General features: G+C 45.5%; 1 protein-coding gene across 1 annotated transcript in view; it reads left to right on the top strand.

Moving 5' to 3' along the window:
- Positions 1-18,030, top strand: part of DCC (DCC netrin 1 receptor) — a 596,500-nt gene that overhangs the window by 411,977 nt on the left and 166,493 nt on the right. Inside the window, exon 9 of the mRNA XM_075726297.1 lies at positions 9,042-9,196. Coding sequence (XP_075582412.1) covers positions 9,042-9,196 — 155 coding nt within the window. The remainder of the gene's footprint in view (positions 1-9,041; positions 9,197-18,030) is intronic.

Below are 18,030 nucleotides of genomic sequence, written 5' to 3'. Positions count from 1 at the left end.
CAGGCTCAAGTGTTCTTTGCATCGCTGGCAGAGGTGAATTTGTTGAGCTCTAATCAACCGGAGAGGAGAACTGCTTTTCGAGCAGTGCGCATAGCATAAGACCTCACAAACAGCCAGGGAGCGGGTTGTGAAGGTTTTACGTGATTGCAAATACAAGGGACCAGCCTGGGCTGTTCTGGCCGTGTGGTTTAGAGCTGCACAGCAGACAGCTCTTTTGTGATAATGGCGCTATAGATTGTTTGGTGTTTGCATGATTCCTCATCGTATATGCTCATTTCACACTTGAAAAGGTACTGCATATTTACTTGGGTTTTGTTTTATTTTCCTAACGTCGTATATGATTTTATGCCTGAGAGAAATCTTGTGGGTTTTTTTCTTCCTGTACGTCATTATGAAGAACTCATTTGAAGTACCCTGTCCTGTATTTCACTGCACTTACGATATACTTCAGCTCCCGGCTGGTGACTAGTACTTGTGCGTGCGCTGATGGGAACTCAGCTTCTGAGGGTACCTGAATAGGAATCTATATTCAATTGAAAAATGAGCTGATGTGTAGTGGATTTATGAGAGCTAAAGGAGGTGGGACCCCACAGTTATCAGTGAGCTCCCCTTTGCCGCAGCGTGGGTGTATCCTTCATCCCAGAGGGCTCAGTCTTGCAGGCAAAATTTCCTGCCCCTGTCCGGACATTCACAAGCTTCTCATCTTAATCTCCAGCAAGGTCCAGCTTTCTTTTATAGCCATGTATATTGGGTTTTATTTGTTTCAATGCTTGTAGACATTGGTAGCTACAGCAGCAGTACCTGCTGCGAGAGGCAGGTATCCTAGAGATGCGTATCCATCTCGTCCGGCTGAGTAGCCTCGAAAGGACACAACACCCAAAGCACTTGGGATGAGAGTGAAATGCGCTCTCCCTCTGTAAAAGAAAGCTCTTAAATTCAAGTTGGCATTTCTGAGGCCGGTGCTGGAGGCAAGAGTCTTCTGCAGCAGGGTGTTGCTGGTGGGATAAACGGCACGTAGGCAGGGCGGAGGTGGTGAGAACATGGGGTAGGAGCCAGGCTTGGTGGGTTCGGTTCACAGGTCAGACACGGGCATCTCGCCTTCCACAAACCCCTCTGAGCCCAACTCAGCAGAGAGGGAGAGGCAGGAGCGGAGCGAGGCAGGTGGGGCAGAGGTTCAGCGTTCAGATCTCCGTCCCGCGTCGGATCGCGTCTCCAGTTGCGACTAGTTTGTATGAAATGAGAATGACACCTTGCTGGAGCGTCATGAAGGGCACGTACAGAAGGCTGTAAGGCACTCAGGGGAGGTATTAATTGGCCCTAGAAAAGTACCTGATGCAAAGAGAGCGATGAATGAGTTCAGTGGGAAGTGAGGATGCTCAGCAGCTCCCTTGTTGCTCCCAGCGTTGGGTACCAAATCGGGGTTCATGTGGCTGAATTGACCATTTTTGCATGTATGGGACTTAACGTTGGTCTGCAGCCATCGCCACCAGCAGCAGTGGAACAGGGCACTGTTGTAATCGCGTCTCATTTATTTTAACCCTCTCTTAAAAGCATCAGGGTTGCCCCACACAGCTGGATTGAGGTATATTCTAACTCAGCCTTTTAGTGTAGCAGGGAGGAGAAAATACTAATATTCTTCTATAAGTCTTTAAATCTTCTATAGGCCTTTAAATACTGGTGTTTCTGAGATTAAAAAAAGGTGTAAAAAGAGCTCACCCCGAATTCCCTTACACTTCAAAATCATTTTCTTCCAGAATTTCCATGGTGCTGCTCAAAGTTCTGGGTACCAGAAGGATGCCTTAGTCCCATTCCCAACTAGACATGTGCCTAGTTTAAGAGTCTCCTGCAGAAGACTGTGGGCTCTGTGTTAAAATAACTAAACAAATAAATAGATAAAATAAAATAAAAATTCCACCGTGCTCCATCCAGCAAGAGAGTCAAAATACCACCTGCGGTTTAAAACTTTGGAATATGCACCTGCAGTCTTGTGAACTTTCAGACAAACTGTGAGAGAAAATTAATGGAGCTTTCCTTAAAGGAAAAAAAAGGAAAAAGCTTCCATGGGATTTTTGAGTTGTTTATTGTTTGCACATTGTTTTTACAAAAGAGCTATTTTTCCATTTATAAAAGTAAATACTGGATTTGACATTAACCTCAGGGATGCAAAGGAGTTGTCAGAGGAATTACTGCGAGTCTGGAGCAAGGCGACCTTCCCGGGTTCGAGAGCAGGGGGGATTTGCGTGACAGCTGGCAGCACCACCGAGGCCAACACAACACGGAGGGTGCGCGGCCATTTCGGGGACGGTCTGGAAAAATAGTCTCCCGTGGTTTTGAACTCTTTCATAAGGGTTTTTGAGCTCAGGCCTTTCAAAGAAACCCCTTTTGGAAGTGATTGCACTTACTGCCGTAGCGTAATCACCAGAGCCCTTCTGATGGGATGCCCTTTAATCTTCCTGCTCAGCTAGGCATCCCGCATGGGATCAAATGGTTTTGCTTGCTGATAAGGATGATTGGAAAGAGCACTTAAAGGTAAAAGGCAAGTCTCTCAGAAAAGGATAAAACAAACCTTAAATCTATTAGGAAATAAACAAACAGCCAGCCAATACACCTGCGCTCAGGGAAGTTTCTGGTTGAGATAGAAGTTCAGATTTAAAAGTGAGATATTCTATGACATTTAGAATCACGGAATCTTTTAGGTTGGAAAAGACCTTTAAGATCATGAAGGCCAACCATTAACCTAGCACCGCCAAGTCCACCACTAAACCATGTCCTTAAGCGCCACGTCCACACGTTTTTTAAATATTTCCAGGCATGGGGACTCAACCGCTTCCCTGGGCAGCCTGTTCCAGTGCTTGACCACCCTTTCGGTGAAGAAATTTCTCCTCATATCCAATCTAAACCTCCCCTGGTGCAGCTTGAGCCCATTTCCTCTCATCCTGTCACTAACTACATGGGAGCAGAGCCCAACACCCCCTCCCTGCCCCCTCCTGCCAGGAGCTGCAGAGCGATCAGGTCTCCCCTCAGCCTCCTCTTCTCCAGGCTGAACACCCCCAGCTCCCTCAGCCGCTCCCCACCAGCCCTGTGCTCCAGACCCTGCCCCAGCTCCGCTGCCCTTCTCTGGACACGCTCCAGCACCCCAATGTCCTTCTTGTGCTGAGGGGCCCAAAACTGGACACAGCATTCCAGGTGCGGCCTCACCAGCGCCGAGCACAGGGGCACGATCCCTGCCCTGCTCCCGCTGGCCACACTATTCCTGATACAGGCCAGGATGCTGTTGGCCTTCTTGGCCACCTGGGCACACTGCTGGCTCATGTTCAGCTGGCCATCTACCAACACCCCCAGGTCCTTTTCCGCCGGGCAAAGGCTGATATGTAGCAGGCTGTTGATGAAAAAATGAGCAGAAATAGATGATTCCATGTGTAGGATCTGTTAGTACATACTTCGCTCTTAGTATGCATTTGATTCTGCTTATTTTCTGTTAAAATATAGTGGAATATAACAGTAGAATTATAATGCATGAATTTTGAGGGATATCACTCTTCAAGGTATACACATGTGCACACACACAAAAACCATAAAAATCCTTCCTGCCATATAGGAGAACTGTTCTAGAAGAGAAAAGAGCTATTTTAGGTTTCACTTGATGTTCAAAGTTCACTGAAAAAACCCCTCTTTTATGCCCAAGTAGTAAGGTCATGCAAAAGATTAAAAACACAGAGTTTACCAATATATTGGCTAAATCTCTGCCTTTTTGATTTGTTTCCCATTTGACTGCTGGGATACTGCCCGGATGGTGAGCTCTTGGGAACGGGGCGTCCCCGTGTGCTGCGAGGGCAGAGGAGCTGCTTCATCTCCGGTGTGTCTCACATCCACGTGCTGTTGCGACTTTAATTTTAGTTAATTTTTTCTTTTTTAACTGGAGGTTGTCTTCATGTGGGAAGCACTGGATCCATCTGCATCTTGGAACCCTTTCTGAACCAGCAGCATTTGCGTCTGGATGTTGCCCGCATTTAATTGCAAACTGATTTAGAGTAGCAATTTTTTGTTCTGAGCATTTTCAAAAGGGGCCAGAATCGATATTTCAATCCACACGCAGGTTCAAATTTTAATCTGATTTTGATGTTCAGTTTTGCTCTCAGCCTCACAGTTTATTCCCTCCTCTCATCCGTCTCTGCTGGTTTGCTTCTCAATGAGCAAGCTTTGATTCACACAGGCATTTGATATTTCTGCGGGAGCGTGTTAGTCACCACAAAGAAAGAGACATTGTTTATTTTTGCTGATTTGCTCTTGATCTATCTTTAAACCAAAAAATAACTCTTCAAATGTAATCTCAAGACATATTTAATTACCTGTGCATAGCTTTAAATGAATTCTGCCTTCCTGGTGAGAATTTCCATCACTGTATTTAAAATTTAATTTGCCATTAAAAAAATCACTATATTTATTTATAAATAATAAGAAATGTTTATACAGTAATATATTTCTGGTTAGCATTTTAGATGAGACACAAAGCCCAAAAATACCATTCAGTTTTTGATTGCAACCTTTGCAATGTCAAGTTGGCTTAAATAATGGCTCCTGATTTGTAGCTAGCGTTCTTTTTTAACTGACTATTAGCAAACATTTTTCCCAATAAATGAAATTAAATGCTCTCATCTTAAGAGGGGGGAAAAAAAAAAAAGACGACAATGACCCTGGAATTCAGTATTACAGCTGAACGTAAAACCCTTTGACGAAGGACTCTTTTGCGAGATTGGGACCAGTTTTATTTTTAGTTGAACATTCACTAGAATTTGTTTTCAGTAACAAATTAATAAATGCATAGATAGTCACAACAAGGTAATAGATCTCCCAGTTTAGCTTCCTGCATGTTGCAGACTGAAGAAATGAATCCAGGGACCACTTAATTGAATACAAAAACTTATATTTGATTAAAGCCTACCTTCAGAATTCAGCTGAAGTTCTAAAATATCATTCCCAGATGATCTATTTACATTAGTTTCGAGGTTTGCTTATTATAATCAAGGACTTTATGTTATTTCGTGGGAGAATGATAATGGGAGATAAAAAAAGAACTCAAGGTAGGAAAAGTCCGTCTATTTTAAAATTAATAGTATTCATTTCACAGCAAGGAGCATTAACATGACTTGTCTTACTTGAAGTAACTAATTAGGTGTTTGAAACATTATAAAAGCATTTGTTACACACCTAAGAGATATATGGGAACTGTAATTATCTTTTTTTACATGCTGATACCGTAATGTAACATGATCTTCAGTCACTGGAAATTACATGTCGAAGCCTCCATTTTAGAAGGAAGCAGATGACTTTAGTCAAGGTCTTTTATTTTTAGACTGTAATTTATGGCCAAGCTGGGTTTGAAAAAGAAAACCCCAAATGTAAAGGTGCCCAGTTCAAGGGTGTTTGGTGCTTTTTAGATTATTCCTGCACTGCTGTAGCATCTGTAGGGCTTTAACCCCTCACTGGTAAGCAGGAGCACACGATGGACTTTTGTCCGCGAGTGACACTCGTCTCGCCTAACTTCAGCCTGAGCGCGTGCCAGCGAGGCAGGTCACCGGAGCTCAAGGGAGGAGGACAGCCCCATGTTTTACAGAATCCATCTGACGTCTTTTAGACATCTATTTTACAAAGACAAGTGTAGCGTCATTGTATTCTCAAGGAGCTTTTTCTCTTTGCTAGCTGGGGGGTTTAAGGCATCGTAGAAGATGTCATTGCCCAGCGTGACGTTGGCAGGTGGCCCATTTAAACAAAAGGGATAATTTTTTCTCACGGCTCGTAATTACATTGCCACAGAAACCAAAACTGGGAGTTGGAGGTTTGATAGTTTGAGGGAGACAGACCCATTTGGGTGTCTGTGATCATCGGGGTGCCGAAATTCCAGAAACCTGTGAACAGGAGCTCTGTGCCAGGAGAATAACCAGGTATTTCTGTCCTATGCCAGGAGAATAACCAGATATTTCTAACCTGGTTCACTTATTCCTCTAAATGTCTGAGAGGTGGGGGAGTCCCCATCCCTGGAGGGGTTCAAAAACCGTGTAGGCGTGGTACTTTGGGACATGGTTTAGTGGGCATGGCGGTGTTGGGTTGATGGTTGGACTGGTGATCTTAGAGATCCTTTCCAACCTTAGTGATTCCTAGTTTTACTTTCATTAAAAATAATCCAGCCACCAAGGCAGGAAGCATGAAATTAATTATGACTCTCCCCTTAACTGGTTTAGTGGTGGACTTGGTAGTGTTAGGCTAATGGTTGGACTGGATGATCTTGAAGGTCTTTTCCAACCTACATGATTCTGTGATTCTGTGTTTCCAAATGGCTGAGGCTGGGATGCGATGATGGCAGCCCTGGGTCTCCTCATGCCTCTGTGATGGGGCTGGATTTTTTCCATTGCTCTGCAACCTTGACATCAGATACAAAATGTCAGAATTTCACTCCTCGTCATAGCACTTCACACCTGCATCCCAACCTACAGAAGATGAGAGAGTTGTGCTGGTTCAGCCCCTTCAGCCTAAAATGCAGATTTGATTTGGCTCAGGAAGTCACTCAACAGCAACGTGAGTGCCGAGGGCACCAGGCAAGTGTACCTTTTTCTTTTTTTTTTTTTTTCCTTTCTTAATAGACAAAGGGAAAAGACTTACTGAAAGAATGCTACAAACCATTCCACTTTTCCAGGCTTGCATATATGTATTCACCACAGGCACCACTGTCACAGAGAAGTATTAAAACAGATCTGACTGGAGTATTCTTTTATCATGTCATCCTCTTTTTCTTCTCTCGCTTCTTTACTGCTATTTTGGGATTGAAAGGTAGTCTTGTTGCTTCTTTGTCGTTTAAAAAAAAACCAAACAGTGTACAATGAGATGCAGTTGCCAACAGTCCCATCATCCTGCAGGTAGGAAGTCACTGGGCATATTTTGTTTTCTCTCTTACTGCTCTGGGTTCCTGCCTCTTAGAGGGTTTATGAGAATATCGTAGCTGTTCAGTTCGGATGTTGCCGGCCGTCTGACCCCCTGCAGTACCGCTGCTTTCGGAGTCGGTCAGTTGGTCGCAAATCCACTGGAGCCTTTTTCAATGCAACTGGGTTCCTACTTCTACAGCTTGCAAATCGAAACCAGAGATAAGAGGCAAGAGAAGAAAATTAGCCGAGTCGGTCAAGCACGGCCCAGCTCGCACAGTTAGGAAGAGCAAAGGCTCTGCCTGCCAGCGTCCTCGTCGGGGAGCAGCAGCCATCCACAGCTCTGCTGTCATGTTACCAAGCGCAGCAGAAAGCCTTTCATAGAATAGAATCATAGAATAGAATCATAGAATAGAATCATAGAATCATCTAGGTTGGACAAGACCTTTAAGATCATCCAGTCCAACCATTAACCTACACTACCAAGTCTACTCTAAACCAATCAAGGGTAGACTAGACTAAACCATATCCTGAAGTGCCACATCTACCTGTTTTTTGAACACTTCCAGGGATGGTGACTCCACCACCTCTCTGGGCAGCCTGTTCCAATGCTTGACCACCCTTTCCGTAAAGAAATTTTTCCTAATTTCCAACCTAAACCTCCCCTGGCGCAGCTTGAGCCCATTTCCTCTCGTCCTATCGCTAACTGCTTGGGAGAAGAGACCAACACCCACCTCACTACAACCTCCTTTCAGGGAGTTGTAGAGAGCGATCAGGTCTCCCCTCAGCCTCCTCTTCTCCAGGCTGAACACCCCCAGCTCCCTCAGCCGCTCCTCATAAGACTCTATTCTGCTGGAATAGAGGCATTAAGCTCCTGCTGTCTCTGCTAAGGGACGAGGGGACCGTTCGTCCCCAGGGACAGTTCACCCAAGCTCTGTTCAGTCAGTCCTGGGAGGGCGGGAGCGGCGGTGGAGCCTGGCGCTCAGAGGGCAGGGGCGTTCTTTGGTCTGAGAGATTTCATTTTGAGGTACACGTTCCCCAAAGGAGCAATAATCTCCCTTCTCTGAATTGCTGCTGTGCCTGTTGCAGCCCAGAGAACCGCAGCAGTGCTGCATGAAGTTTTGACAATTAGTTGATTCGGTCTTAAATGATTGTATTTTTCCTGCAGCATGAAATCTACCTTTTTGTTGTTGCTTTTCAGAGGGCTTCTAGTAAAGGAGCGACGCACGCTACCCGTAATAAATCAGTTACAAAAAGCAATTTTACCTACTTCTGTTTGCAGATTGTCCATGAAATGCCGGTGATTTCATCCAATTTAAACCCTGCTTTACTGTTTAGGGATTGTATTTTTGCTGGATAATCCCCCGTTAACGATTCTAAGTCTGTATCTTTCTCACCAACCGCTTTGAGCGGCACAAAGCCACAGAGGCAGAGCTTTGCCAGGGCGCAGGTACCCCTTTGGCTCTGGGTGCTTACGGGGCCAGGAAAAATTCTGCGGCTGATGGGAGGATGACGTCCTGCGCGTCTCCCTGGCCAGGGGCTGCCACCTCCCGGTCTCTGGGCTGTATTTTACTCTGGAAACCGCCACTGGCCAGTTTCCCCAGGACTTGCCACTGGGAGCAGCTGGTGGAGGAGTAGCAATCACATTTTTTTTGCCGTGGGTGGTGGTTTTGCAGGTACAGCTGTGGCAGGAGCGCTGACAGGGGCTCGATTCACAGAGCAGTCAGAACCCAGTTTTCATTAGCTGGATGTTGGGAGTCCAATGTGCATCTCACTTCCTATATCGGAGATGTGCTCCTGTATTGAATAGCCATTTCTTTCCATTAGTTTTCCTTTTTTGTCATATTAAGAAAGGCAAAGAACCAATACGCTACGTACCTTGTGAAGTTTTAAAATACAAGTCGTCTTTGTGGCGCTTGCAGCGTTCCCAGTGGGTCCCATTACTTGAATTAGGCTTTTTAAAGTAAAAAATAAAATTAAAAAAAAAAAAAAAACCCTATAGACAAACAAGGCTCAAACTGAAGTTTGGTAAGTACTCATACCTCGCTGGCCTACCAGCTGCTTAAATGAGTAACGCTGTAAGATCCAAATGCATTTTAACATGGGTTTTTTCGGGGTTTTTTTTAGGGAACGGGCAGTCAACACGTCTCAGTCTGGGACGCTTCAACTCACCGTGGGCAACCTGAAGCCGGAGCAGACCTACACCTTCCGAGTGGTGGCATACAACGAGTGGGGACCGGGAGAGAGCTCGCAGCCCGTCAAGGTCGCCACGCAGCCGGAGCGTGAGTGTGCGCAGGAGCGGGGTCTTGGCGAGGGCAGCGGCGGTGGCTGTAGCCATGAACCGCATCCCTGCGGTTCTCCTAGCGCATCGGTTCGAGGTTTTCATATAGCTCCTCGGAGAAAATATGGCCTAGTCCCTACGCACGGTAAATAAAACCTTTCCTCAATTTGTAAAATTTCTTGCCGCTCTTGCGGAGCATCTAGCCGCTCACCAGTGGCACGTTGCTCGTTTGTGTCATGACTTTGATCACGCATCCCGTCTTCTATTATGGGACAGCGTAAGCGAAGCCAGGAAACGTGAAATTGCCACTCTCCCCTTAATTGGTTCAGTGGTGGACTGGGTAGTGTAGGTTAATGGTTGGACTGGATGATCTTAAAGCTCTTTCCCAACCTAAACGATTCGATGATTCTGTTTCTATATCAAAAGCTGTGCTGTGGTACACAAGGAGTTGATTTTTTTACAAGGGAACAGGATAAACTTACTGAAAGACACACAAACTTTCCACTGGAGTAAACGTTTTGGCTTATTCGCCTTTAAAAGCAAATATTTTCTATCAGTTAATGTTTAGCAGGAAGTGTGTTTTATAAATCTTTGGAGCAGGTGGAACCTTTCACTAGACACTTTCCTCTTTCTGTATGTCTCGTTTTATTGCGAGTATTTGCGCACGTCTGCTCTCCAGAAAGAAGAGAGATTTTTTCTGGTTGCATTTGTCCTATTGCAGTCATTCTCACTTGGAAGGTCCAAGAAGGGCTGTTGCAGGGCAAGGACTGAAACATTAGTTGAGCCCTTCCATGGTGTCCTGGTTTCGGCTGGGATAGAGTTAATTTTCTTCCTAGCAGCAGGCACAGTGCTGTGGTTTGGATTTAGGATGAGAAGAATGTTGATAACACGCTGATGGTTTGGTTGTTGCTCAGCGCTGCTTATGCCAGGCAAGGACTTTGCAGCTTCCCAGGCTCTGCCAGGGGCACAAGGAGCTGGGAGGGGGCACAGCCAGGAGAGTTGATCCCAACTGCCCCAAGGGCCATTCCATACCATACGGCATCATGGGCAGTATGGAAACTGGGGGGGTTGGCCGGGGAGCAGCGATCGCTGCTCGGGAACTGGCTGGGCATCGGTCGGCGGGTGGGGAGCAATTGCATTGGGCAGCACTTGCTTTGGATATTATTATTACTATTATATTGTTATTATTATTATTTTACTTTATTTTATTTCAATTATTAAACTGTTCTTATCTCACCCCAGGAGTGATTCTCACTCTCACTCCTCCGATTCTCTCCCCCATCCCATCGGGGCAGGGCAGTGAGCGAGCGGCTGCGTGGTGCTGAGCTGCTGCCTGGGGCTGAACCCCGACACATGGCAAAATTACTTACTCAGCAGAACTGGCCGTACAACTGGGATTGGTATCTAGCTCTTAGCGCAGAGGGGGGTGCTGTGTCTCACGCTGACGGGCGCTGGAGCGCTTTGGCAAATCATGGGGTGGCGGTGGGATGCTGAGCTGCTTTTACGCTCCGTCAGTAAAGCCCGGCCAGAATACGCTCACCCTCTGTAACAAGGTGGGAAATCTGATGCTTGGCAGAAGCGCGGAAACTGTTTTACATCGTCACACGTTGCCGTGTACAGAAATTTAACGGGAAGGCGGTGTTCGTCTGAAAAGCCCTCGTTGTGTGGAGGTAACAGCTGTGCTGGGAACCCCAGAAATGGGTTTGCTTGATTCATTGCCGCAGGTGAGTGGTAGCCGGGAGCCGGTGCAGGAGATGGGAATAGCTCTCCACGGGGGGTGGGGGAGGAGAAGAGCTTGGAAGCAAATCCTGTGATAAGACGAGCCTCCAGAGGTGGCTTTAGGTGGCTTTTTAAGTGTTCGGTTCCTTTCACAGCTAAGCTGAGCCCCAGGAAAGGTGTTTATTAGGGCCAGCGAGAGCACGTGCGCCGTCCCCTGACCAGGCAAGGGATGTTGTGAACAAGGGCTCTCTCAACTTACATCATGCAGTGATTGAGCGTCTACAGCTTTGTTTATCACGAAACACGAATTTTGCTCCCTGTCATCGCTTCCCAACCCCCCGAGACTGGCGGTGGTAGCGAAGTACTACCCAAGACGCGTAGCTTTCTGTTTCTCGGGATGGCCTCGCGCTTTGGATGCGCCTTCAACCCCTGCTCTGCCATTGCCCTGCCGCCTCTTGCACGCGCTTGCAGTTACGCGGCTGCCGTGTGCAAACGCAAGCAAGGTCGTATCCCAGCCCTCTTTGGGGAGATAAGTCTTGGAAGTCAGTTTGTGAATCTGAGCCTTTTGAAAGGCAGGTGTTAAGTAACGACCCATCAGCGTCGTTTATCTGTTCGTAATTTATCCCTGCTCAGACGCACGCGGGAATGCACGTATACACGTTTCTGTATCTGGTTGTGTTTTATATATATAATACATCTATAATTACAAAAGTGAAATAACATTTCCATCGGGGAAAATGCCTTCCCCCTTGCAAAGTCCCAGTGAAAAGCAGGCGCCGCTACCCCCTGCTGTCACCGTCTGAAGCTGCCACGGCGCGGAGTTACCGGCTCCGTTAAATGCACAGCGTAGACATTTGGAATATCTTTCCTATTTAATAACTTCAAGATTTCTCCAAACTGTCAAGTTGGAGCATGGAGAAAATACTGCTTTCCATTTTTCTTTTCACCTTTTACTGTTGACCAAATTATCTTATCATTTTGAAACAACTCTCTCCGGTCCTGGGAGGCAGTCAGCCTCTATACGGCTGTCTTTTAGAACATGCTGTAACTATTGTACAATAAATTACATGGCTGCACATAAATTGAATTTCCACATTATTTGGAAATATCAGAAGTATTATGCAATCTGGCATTGTTAAAGGAGAAAAAGCTGATGAAAAAGGACATCTGAAATTCATGTCTGTCAGTGCCTGTTTCTAAAAGTGCACACATTTGCTCAGTAATCAGTTTAAAAGATCAACAGAACAAGTTCTAGCTTTTTGAAATAATCATCCAGAATATATGGGCTGGATTTATATGAAGGTTTTTGTCCCCAGATTAACACCCCACCCCCCCCTTTTTTTTTTTTTTTTTTTAGTAAACTACAACCCCTTTTTCTCTGCCTTTATGGTATATAATTTCACCACAGTATTATCAGTCTGGATTTAAATCCCTGCCTGCTTAAGCCATGTCTAATCTTTTCATACCACATGTGGAGACTTTGTGAGTTATTATTTTGGCTCCTCAAGATGCTGTTAAAGCAGCTTGGTAGAAGGGAATAAAGAAACGCTTCTGTCCTCGCAAGGAGGATTGAAATTGTCCGTCCGCGCTTTGAAAGCAGTTCCCCGCTGTGGGACCAGCTCGCTTCTTTTCACAGCCCGCACGAATTAAAACCCGTTTCCTAATAAATCCGTGTCTCCGTGATGTGTGTATTAGTTGGTGAAAGAGAAGAGGAATAGGAAGGCATGTCGGTGCGCCCCAGAGAAACTTGACGGCATCGCTGCAGCCGCATGAAGTCGCCTCGTTCCGTCTCCCTTCCAGTGAAATCAATTTGGTGCGCGCTGACATCTCAACTTCTACCCGAGCATCTTTAAGGGCTTTGTAAAGAATAATTAATTACTGTATCCTTCTGAGGTAGGGAAGTATTATGATGCCTACTTAAGAGAAGCCCAGCTGTGTCCCCATATGCCCAGCCCCTCCTGCACTGTGCCCCGAGAGCAAATCCCTGACCCCCCGAGGTGGCCCCCGAGGTGGGGGCGGCCGGGAGGAGCTGTGCTCCCCACCCCAATGGCCTGAAAATGGACATCCTGAAACTGAAATACTGAGATTTGGGGTGGGTTCCTGTAGCGAGCGGGGCATTTTGCAGCAGCTAGAGGGTGATCGTGCTTTCATAGGAGACCTGGGTAGCTTTGGTCACCGAGACCCACGCCTAGGTACTTCTGTAATTCCTTTCAATTCCCATTAGCGGCTGGTGCATCTAACCTCAGAAATTGGTCCCTTTGTCATTTCGGAATTGCATTTTTCCTGATAATGGTGGGGAAGCTTTTTTTTTTTTTTAAAAAAAAATCTCTGGCTGCACCCATATTTTCTTGTTAAGACAACTAGCAGCAAAAACTACCGTCAATACTGCATTAAAGCAATTACACCAGAAGCTGTTGAAGTTTTTGGGTTTGGTGGTGGCTTCTTTTTTTGCTACAAGTCTTTTCAGTGGAGACAATATTCTTTGAAGTTATTGCACTAGAAATGTTAAAAAGACACAGACAAAATTTCAACGGCAGTCTCTTTTAACATAGATTTCTTATACAAATGTCAAAACCACATAGAAAATTAAAAGGCCATTAAAATTAATGCAATGAAATGTCACGTGAAAAAGCAAGGGAAGGCAGGGATGTCTTTAAAGCCCACATCAGTTCCATGCATGTTGATCTGTGCAAATGAAGTTTGCAGAGTAAACGTGTAATTGAATTTTCTGAAGACTTGTATCAGGCCCATCCGTTTTAGACACCAACGCAGAGCCGGTGCCAGATCGTCGCCTCTCGGGGCCAGCGAGGGTCCCCAAGCATGGCCGGACCCTGCCCTCGTTGGATGCTGAGTATTTCAGAGGGCACGAGTGCCGCCTTCGCTCCCTACTCCGCTAGTTTGGGTACCGGTTTCAGTCACTATGATGATAATGTCACTATAAATGATGCTAAATGACCTCATGATAGTCAGGGTCTTGCTGAAACGAGAGCCCTGGGATGAGTTTGGGCAGGCACTGCAGCTTAGCTAGAAAACCTCCCACCGAGGTGGGCTTGATCAGGTTTTTGGGAACAGGGAGATGAGAATCGCCTTTCTCCAGTGCAAAATGGCCGTGGATCTGGGCGGAGAAAAAGCTGAGCTTGTGTTGGAGAAGTTGGGAGGGCTGGAGCCAAGGCTCTGTGGCCTTGGGCAGGTCATTGAAGCCTCTCGGTTTCTCCGTCCGCAGAATATGAGCAAGCAATGTTGATGAGAGGTTGGAGCAGGTGATCTCCCGAGGTCCCTTCCAACCTGGGCTATTCGTTGAGTCTATGATTCTTCCTCTCTCCTTCCTCATGCCCAGGTACGGGTCTACCCGTGCTGCTTAAGCAACATCCTTCGTGGCAAGGATTTCCCTTTCCATCACATGAATCATAGAATCGTTTAGGTTGCAAAAGACCTTTAAGATCATCCAGTCCAACCATTAACCCGCATGCTGACATAACAAAAATTAATAATTTTTAACCGAGGTGCAGCCAGTCCTGTCCAATGAGGGAGCCGTGGGCTCTGTCGGGAGCCTTTGCCGCTGCAGCCTGTCCCGCATCAGCTGTCTCGGTGGTGACCTGAGGACGTGGTGCTCCTGCTCTCCATCCATCGGTTTACAGCAACGTTACAGATATTGTTTTAAAGGCAAAAAAGTCTCTGCCTGAGTCTGCACCCTCACCCTGCCAAATTGTGTGTGTACAAAAAGATCCCCGGAATAACAAATGGCTGCTTTGGTTTCGGACGGCATCCATTTTGCAAAGGGCAGGGGTATTTCTATATATTTCTCATATTTATCAACGTATGAAAGAGCTGGGACAGGTAGAAACATAAGCATCTCCGGTGTAGTGCCTTGGTAGTGAATTTTTCTTGTCATTTGATGAGAGGGTGAAGCAGTACTGAAAAATGTGTTCTGTGGAGTCATTAATATCCTCCTCATTTGTGTGTATCCTTCCATAATGGCTCAGTAAAATACACCCTGGGGCAACTTTATGCCGTTCTTGCATGGTTCTTTAATTTTATGAGTAATTTATGTGGAGCATTGGTGGGGGGGGGTTCAATTGCTTTAAATTTTAATGGAACGTATCTTCCTTTCTAAAAGTTGGGCAGACCTAAAGGAAAAGATGGTGATGTCTGGTTTTCTGTCTGTCTTTGATTCCTGCTTTTGGTTTTCCATCCCCTTTTCTCCCCCCGTCAGGCTTTTCTTTTTTTTGTTTTTTTTTCTTTTTTTTTTTTTTTGGTCCTTTTCTTGAGAGAGAAGAGTTGCTTCAGTCTCAGCTCTTGGAAGGTGCTTCCCTTTGCAGAAGGTTGCTGCAGGAGCAGGATGAGGTTTGCTGTAGCCTGGTCATTAGGGCACTGGTGGGGTCCCCAGCACGGGTCCGGGTAACGCATCTGCCCCGTCCCTGGTATCTTTAGTGCTCTCTTGTGCAATGGAAAATAGGAGTTCAGATCCCCTGGAGGCACCTGTGGCATGAATTCTGCCTTTTTTTTCATGTGGTTTTGGTTTTACACCAGGTTTAATCTCAAATAAAGTAGAACTTTATTTTATTTTGTGGGGAATCTGAGCCGTTTTCCTATGGCAAGGGATCTGCCCGCTCCCGTTCCCAGCTCCTGCGCTCCCCAGCCGCCTCTGCCGCGTCGGGGCTGGGGCTCTACGTGCCGTGGGGCAGTCAGGCCAGCTTTTGCTTTTTAGATCTGTTTCAACTTGAGTCAGGGCTGGTTAATAGAGGCTGTTAGTATTGGTAATTGAGATTAAAGATCACCTCATGCTGTTTTATTCTTCAGACTCTGGCTAGTTTTAGTGCCATGGCCTTTTTTTTTTCTTTTTTCCTTCTTTCTTTCTGTTTCCCATTGAATTTCTAGTTTCTCTTGTGCAACAAAATGCAGCCCCTTAAGCCAGATTCAGTGACTCCATCTGCACTTACCTGCTGAATACGTGGTTCCTCGTGCGTCATGGGGAGGCTGATTAAGCCTCTTGTAAAGGCCATTTGCAACAAGGAGGGATTAAATAAGAGAAAAATGAAAATTTATGTTGTGCTGCTTCCTAGAGACTTTGGAAAAATGTTGCAAAGGAAAATACTCTGCGCATCTTTCTTGAAGCTTTGATTGATTCTCACCTCCCGTTTAAGCAGCAAAACAAGTGGCCAGGTGAGCGTGTGGTCAGTTCTTCCAGTGCTTCTGTAAAACCACCACGATCAGATTCTTAAAGATATTTCCTCAGCTGCAAAATTTCCATCTTCCCAAGACGTCTGCATTTCTGAGTGTGGTTCCACCCCGCATCTTGCCCCAGCGGTGCTGCCCCATTGCCGCCTTGCCGCAGCTCTGCCTCTCCTGCACCGATGCGCCACTGAAGCTGTGAAGGGCCCTAATGAAATCCGTATTTAATTCTGACCCATCGATAGCGCTAACTCCGGAGGCTCCGTGGAGCTGAAGTTTCCAGCTGGCTTGTGCAACGACACCGAGCAAGGCGTTTCATTGCTGTACCTCATCAGCCCTTTGTTTCTAAAACGGGCCCAATGGTGGAGACGTGCTGGAATCTTGATCCTTTGGAGACACCAGGCAAGCCCTTCTTTTCTGTCCATTAGGAGGGCAGATTCACTTCTTCGTAGTGGGAGAATTTGTTACCACCTTGGTAGACTAAGAGTTAAAGTGAAAAACAAATCAAACCCAGAAAGTAAAACTGTTCTTTTTCAAATTGTCTTGGGTTCAATTTAAAGAACCGCAAATTGCTGGCTGTTCATCATTTGTCTTAATTAACTGAAATAATGCAGTCAAAATATTTTCTTTTGGGGGTTTTGTTTGGTTGATTTTTTTTTTTTCCCCCTGACCAGCTCTTCTGCCTCCTTTGAAAAGTGTCAGTCTCATTAGAAAGTTGCATTGCTGTATGAAATATTGTAATTAAAAATGAATTCAAATGACTTTGTATCCCCTTTATGAGATCTTCTTTAGTCTTGGTGTCCTCAGTTGCACAGAGGAAGAAACCCAGTGGATGAGGAATAGGTTTTATGTCAGACGTATACACTGAGTCCTTGCTACTGCAGTCGTGAGTTGGGGTCTCCGTGGCTTCATGCGTAGGGCAGCATTGCTGGTGCATTCAACACGCGGCAAATCAGTGCCGGTCTCAAGCGCTGTTTTCCTACTAATTACTGAGGTGGTCACTACACCAAAAAGACTTTCTCTTCCGAGACACGTACCCATCTTTTCATATCTTATGGAAAAGCAAATCTTTAAAAACGCTTTTGCTTTGCTAAGGTTTGATAATACCTCTGACCCTCGTCATTCCTGAGAGGTTTCGAGATGTTCTTTCAAAGGTCTCTGGAGGTCCCAGCATCAGCTACCGCACCTTTGGTGAGAGTTCTAACAGAAGCAGTAAAAGCAGTCGTGTTTTATTTCCTCGTGCTCCAGAGGAGTTGGCCTGAGTGGGATTCTGAGAAGGGTCTGGTCCTGTCTCACAGGTCTTTCCCAGGGATTTTAAATAGCGTTAAATATTTTTTTCGTTATTGTTTTTAACAGACCTTCTCCTCTCCTCACAATGGTCTCTGCCCGTTTTTCATAAACTTAAAATTTCCTTGTGAAAGAATAGTGACAGGGTTTTTTATTAAAAACTTTTCGCTCTGTCCTTACTTCTTCTTTAAAACTATTTTATGTTTTTCATCGGACTCTTTAAATATAGGTTGAGGATAGCGAGAGTAGGGCAAGGACCAGAGGTTTGGGGTTCGGAGGAAATTATGGTGATGGAGTCTCTCGTATGTTGAAGTACAGTGAAAACAATTCTCGATTGGTTTCCTTTTTCTGCCTTAATGAATCAATATATTTCATTCTGTCATCCAGTATGGAAAACCTGTGAAAAGCTTACGCTACTATCCGTGAAAGTAATTTAAAAATTATTTAGAAAAGAAATATTTCAGTTTGAAAATGTCATTACTGGATGTTTCAGTGTTATGGAATTATTTTGCTTCCTTTTTCTTGCGAAGCAAAAATTGTCACTGTTTTTTCCAAATATTTTGACGTCTGTGAAGACCATGTTTACCAGAAGTAATCTGCTTCAGTGAAAATATTCCAAATGCTCTAAATGAGAAGAGGGATTTTTTCATTCCTGAG

The sequence above is a fragment of the Pelecanus crispus genome, chromosome Z (genome assembly GCF_030463565.1).
Source record: "Pelecanus crispus isolate bPelCri1 chromosome Z, bPelCri1.pri, whole genome shotgun sequence".
Lineage (NCBI taxonomy): Eukaryota > Metazoa > Chordata > Aves > Pelecaniformes > Pelecanidae > Pelecanus > Pelecanus crispus.
Note: the sequence above shows the minus strand (reverse complement) of the source record. Positions and strands in the feature narration are given on the sequence as shown.